The 4,918-nt window shown below is 38.3% G+C and overlaps 1 protein-coding gene across 1 annotated transcript in view; it reads right to left on the bottom strand.

Annotated features, from left to right (window-relative positions):
* Nucleotides 1-4,918, bottom strand: part of arsb (arylsulfatase B) — a 41,013-nt gene that overhangs the window by 23,468 nt on the left and 12,627 nt on the right. Inside the window, exons 3-4 of the mRNA XM_015389037.1 lie at nt 1,851-2,041; nt 1,558-1,765 (exon numbers count right to left, since the gene is read on the bottom strand). Of these exons, the coding sequence (XP_015244523.1) occupies nt 1,558-1,765; nt 1,851-2,041 (399 nt within the window). The remainder of the gene's footprint in view (nt 1-1,557; nt 1,766-1,850; nt 2,042-4,918) is intronic.

The raw sequence follows: 4,918 nt of genomic DNA, 5'->3' as shown, positions 1-4,918 counted from the left end.
ACATATATATATATATGTGTGTGTTCTCTATCTTTCTTCCCTAGATCACATAACCTTAACAACCATTTCTTCACATTGTCCTTTACTTTGTATGCAGAACTTAATAACAGAAGTTAAAATAATAAGGTGTCTATGCAATCCCTTTGATGCTTCAGATAATTTCAGTCTGGATCAGACACTGAGAGATGGTCCATGAATGGGTCCACACTGACTGTCATTTGGTTCTAGGATCCAGTGTCAACACCCACCTCACCAATGACATCCAGCCAGAGATCCCCTTTCATTAGCAAACTGCATGCGAGTCCAGGAAGAAGTCTGTGTTGAACTGTTCTGGAAAACTCTCTCTCTCTGCTCCTTAATGCTTTTTCAAGCTGTGGTTGGACCGTTCCGTCTTTTCCCCAGATCCCTACCGGTTTGGCCGCAGCTTTCCTCACTCGTTTGCTAACAGTAACGTCCCAGAGAGGCTGACGTTTTACAGTAAGCCTCACTGCAGAGGGAGCCAGTTCAGGGCTCATTTGCTTCCTGTTAGTCATGACACGTAGGAGCCAAGGACAACAGCCGAGGGGATTCATAAAACTTTCGCTGAAGGAGCATTTCATCAAAATCTAGTTGTATCACAGATTATTCACGCTCTGCATCTTTTTGAACAGTAGTGACGTAGGCATTCGAAGTGTCTCAGATCAGCAGTCAGAAGCTGCTGCCAACCATATGTGTAGAAGGACAATTAAACGGACCACCTACCGCATCCCACCTCACGTTGTACAAAAAGCACTCACTTTTCACTTTCACAGCATTGTTCCTGTTTTCTAATTAGCCTTTAAAAACTTGAATGCCACTAAAAATAACCCTCAAAGTGGTTTCCTACTTCAGATGCCAACCATTAGACCATCCACATGTGGAAAACTGCGAGCGGCCACATGTTTTTAGATGAACAGATGATGTTCTCCTAGAAATCTCTTTCAGATGGAGAGCTGTCAACAGGCCAGAGCCCTCTGGCCCTGAGAAAAGCAGCCATACGCTGCTCTCTAGTGGACAGCTGGAGTATTACAACAACTTGGTTTAGAGCAGAAGGTATTTAAGCGACTTTGAAAAGAGGAACAAAAAACACTTTAGAGATGATCTTTTCTAAGAAATATATAAAATATATAAAAACATCATTATGCATTACATAGTCTTGGTGGAATCCCATAAAAAGGAAACTATTATTATTAAGTTTATGAGTATAGTATAACAAACTGTGCAGTTCTCTTTAACATAGATGTATATCTGAGGATAAACATGAGTTGGAATTTAAGAAATAGAATCAGCTTAAAAGGATCAACCTATAAGGATATCAGATTAAAAGTCTATTGCATCAAAATAAGGAAGAAAACATAAAGTGAGATTTTACAAAGTCACACAAGGAAGGGTTAAGGGAATAAAGTACACTAAAAAAACAAACTTTAGAGCTGCAAACAGGCTCTGCTTTAGCCGATCAGTTCTCTCTGCCTCCATATTTCATGTTAGGAAATGATGGTTTGATGTTGACCATGTTAGGAAGGAATGTTAGCAGTGTACCTGTGGAAAACACCAGGACAGTGTTTTCCCAGAGTCCCTCCTGCTGCAGAGCCAGGCTGATGTTGCCCACAGCCTCGTCCATGGCCGACACCATGCCGGCGTACAGCCTGCGTTGACGGTCTTCGATGAAACTGTAGGGGGTCAAGTAGCGCTCCGGTACCTGCAGGGGCGAATGCACCGCCTGCAGCGCCACATAGAGGAAGAGCGGCTGGCATATCAGAGAAAATGACAAAACAAGATTAATCTTCAAGAAAGACAGAGAGAAAACCTGAAAGGTAAGGTTAGTGTGTCACCTTGCTGGAGTTGTGTTTATTAATGACACTGACGGCTCTCTGACTGAACAGCTCAGTGGAATAGGCTCCTTTGTAGGCGGTGGCCACCTCCTCTCCGTCCCTGAGGTCCAGTGCACAGCGGGTCAGGTTTAGACCATCAATGTGGTAACAGCGCTCGTGGCTGAAGTAGTCCTCACTTCCTGTCAGGTAACCTGCAGCACAAGGATCAGCGGCTCAAAGCTAAAACCATGAACCTCAGAATCACTTCGTTAATAGTCTATTTACGGAAAACATGTTCACAACACTGGATTCATTTAACAGATTTAAGGTTTTTATATATGTAGAAAAATGCTATGAAATGTATTAAAGCTTAGTCTTTTAGGTTCTAGATCTCTTGAAATAAGTGTCCAGGAAAACATATTTACTGAAGCCCTTTAGACAAACCAAAAGAATTTGAAATGATCATATTGAAGCAGAATGGATCACATGATGTAAAAACAGGCTGTAGCTTTGAGCAAAAATCTCACAAGATGGAATAAAGAGGAGAAAACCACAGAGATCAGTGTCTTTTATCTTATGTAGCTGTTTTATATTGAAATAGAGTGTCATTTATGCAGTTTGTTGGGAAGATGTATCACTTGACTGCTATTAACCCTCTCCAGGCAGATGTTGCAGATTTGCAACAGCTAAATCCCACTTAGCTAATTACTCCACATCCATATTTTAAGAGCTTTTGTTACTCAGAAGTAAAACAGAAGGACTTAGTTGTGCATTTGCAACAAACAGTTTCTCTCCAGCTCACCAGATAGCACTGCTGACTCACTTTCAACATGGCTGAGTCCTTGGTGTCACTGAAACAGATTTTTTAAGCACCAATTTCATGTTCGCATCACTACCAATTTCCATTATTTTGAAATCAATACTACATAAGATGAATCATGAATGTATATAGATATGACACATGCCAATTAGTAGATTTTATCTCCAGAGGCATCTCGATTTCAATGTTGTGGATTCGCAACGTGTGCCCAAACAGGTACCAATGGATGCTACATGCTTTATCTATTAGTTTGCCTATATTTGAGCAACATTTTAACAGAATCGGCCTTCTCAAGAGATTTTGAAATGTCGGTGGAGAAAAAATTTGAAAAAAAGGTGTCTCTCATTTTGTGAGAACATTTTTTTTTTATTATTTTGTTTTGTTAATTTTTTGTTTGTGACATTCAAATAACGTTAACGTTCATATCAGATTCAGTCTTCAGTGTTAATTTACCGCTCCGGGCCACTGTTGCAAATCTGCAACATCCCAGAATTCATTGCATGTGAAGGTCTCTCTCAAAAAAAAAATCTGAATTGAATATTACTACCCCATATGATCATTTTCTCCAAATATCAGATTTTTCCTGCAACTTCAACTTAATTTGTGCCTGAGAGGGTAAACACTCAGACCACTGGATGTCAGCGATAGCTGCTCCATGCTTAGCCCTCCTGCCAGTTTTTTTTTTCCTATTAGAAAATGACACATTCTGCACCTTCATCAATTAAGAATAGACTCTTTCTGTATTTCTAATGGAGGAAGGAAGGGGACTATCTTTACGCGCTTAGTAGAAAAGCTTCTATCTGCAAAAGAGTGAACAATGCAAAGATAAAGGAGCAAACGGGGGGGTAATATCCAACTTTTAAGTTGATTATTTCAAATGAAAGGCCCCTAAAAGTCAGAATTAGGAGTCAGAAAGTCAATGCAAAATGATGGTTCCAGACTTTTGCATTTAAGAAGTCTGCCACTTGCATCAACATCAGTAAAACCTTTCTATTTAGACCGTTTGAAGCCTTTCTTTATTATATATGTAGCATTTAGTCAGCTGTTCTATGGCTATGTGTATAGGTTTATATGACACTATGTTTAATACTGTGTATATACGCCCAGAGTACTGAGTAGAAAAGGTTTTTATTGTTGTAACAGTGGTGCCCGTGGAAAATACAAGGGTCTGAGAACTGAAACCCATTTACCTCGGAGATTACGACACTTTCATTTGGAGTCCAGATTTTTGGATCCTTTATCGTCTTTACACAGACCTGGATCCAATGTTCAAAAATGAGATGAACCTCACAACATGCTGAGGAGGTATTAATGTTTGCTGAAGCTAAACATTAATTCCTTTTTTTTTTAAATTACATTTAGAAATAAAGCAGGAAAAGTTTAAAAAGCCTTCTTCTTTTTGCTTCCTGTCTGTAGGAAACCTCTCGACCCGGAAAAAAGGTTTCAAAAAGGTTTAATCCAGATGAAATTGATAATCCTTTCTTTTGTGATTCAGGATCAAATAAAGCACAATATTTTAGTTTGGATCAATCTGATCCGGATAGATCACTAATTCAAGATTATCTGCAACATGAAAACTGCTGCTACACATCAACCAGTAGATGTCAGTATTGTGCCTCTGCTTTGCATTCAGCTTTGTTTTAAAATGATGTATTTAAAAGTTAAACACAGACCTTTACTTAGTTTAGACCAATATTCAAAAGCTAAACAGGCAAAATAGCCTAACTCATCTGATTACTGGGATTTTTGAACATGCAAATAAAAACTTATAGAAAAATAGGGTAAGTATAGGCTGCCCTGCATCATCCAACTAAAGTTAGAGCTCCATGAAATATAAACATTTTGGGCCTAAAAATCCAAGCCGAGTCCCCCCTTTCTTACTGGTACAGTTTAATTCATCTTTTTTTCAATCAAAGTGATTCCAATCCTATAACAAAATTCTGAAAAATAAAATATAAAAATAAAAAAATAAAAAAATCAGAACCAGGATTGAAATATTGGATCTAATCAAAATCCATAAGACATTTTTTTCATTAAAAAAAACAAAATTGATTTTCAGTATTTGATCCAATCCATTATCCAAAATCCAAGTGGGTTACTTTTGATAAACTGGGCAATGATATTTGGATTGATAGCACATTGATATTTCATTATTCTTTATCTCTAGTAAGGTTTCAGGGTCTAACAATTTGTTATGAAAGGAGAGAAAGTCTGAGCAGCAGACCTCAGTGTCCTCAGAATAGTGTTTAAACAGCTGCAGTGTGAAAAA

Source organism: Cyprinodon variegatus, unplaced genomic scaffold (assembly GCF_000732505.1).
Source record: "Cyprinodon variegatus isolate N-32 unplaced genomic scaffold, C_variegatus-1.0 Scaffold446, whole genome shotgun sequence".
Taxonomy (NCBI): Eukaryota; Metazoa; Chordata; class Actinopteri; order Cyprinodontiformes; family Cyprinodontidae; genus Cyprinodon; species Cyprinodon variegatus.
This window is presented reverse-complemented; position numbering and strand designations above follow the sequence as displayed.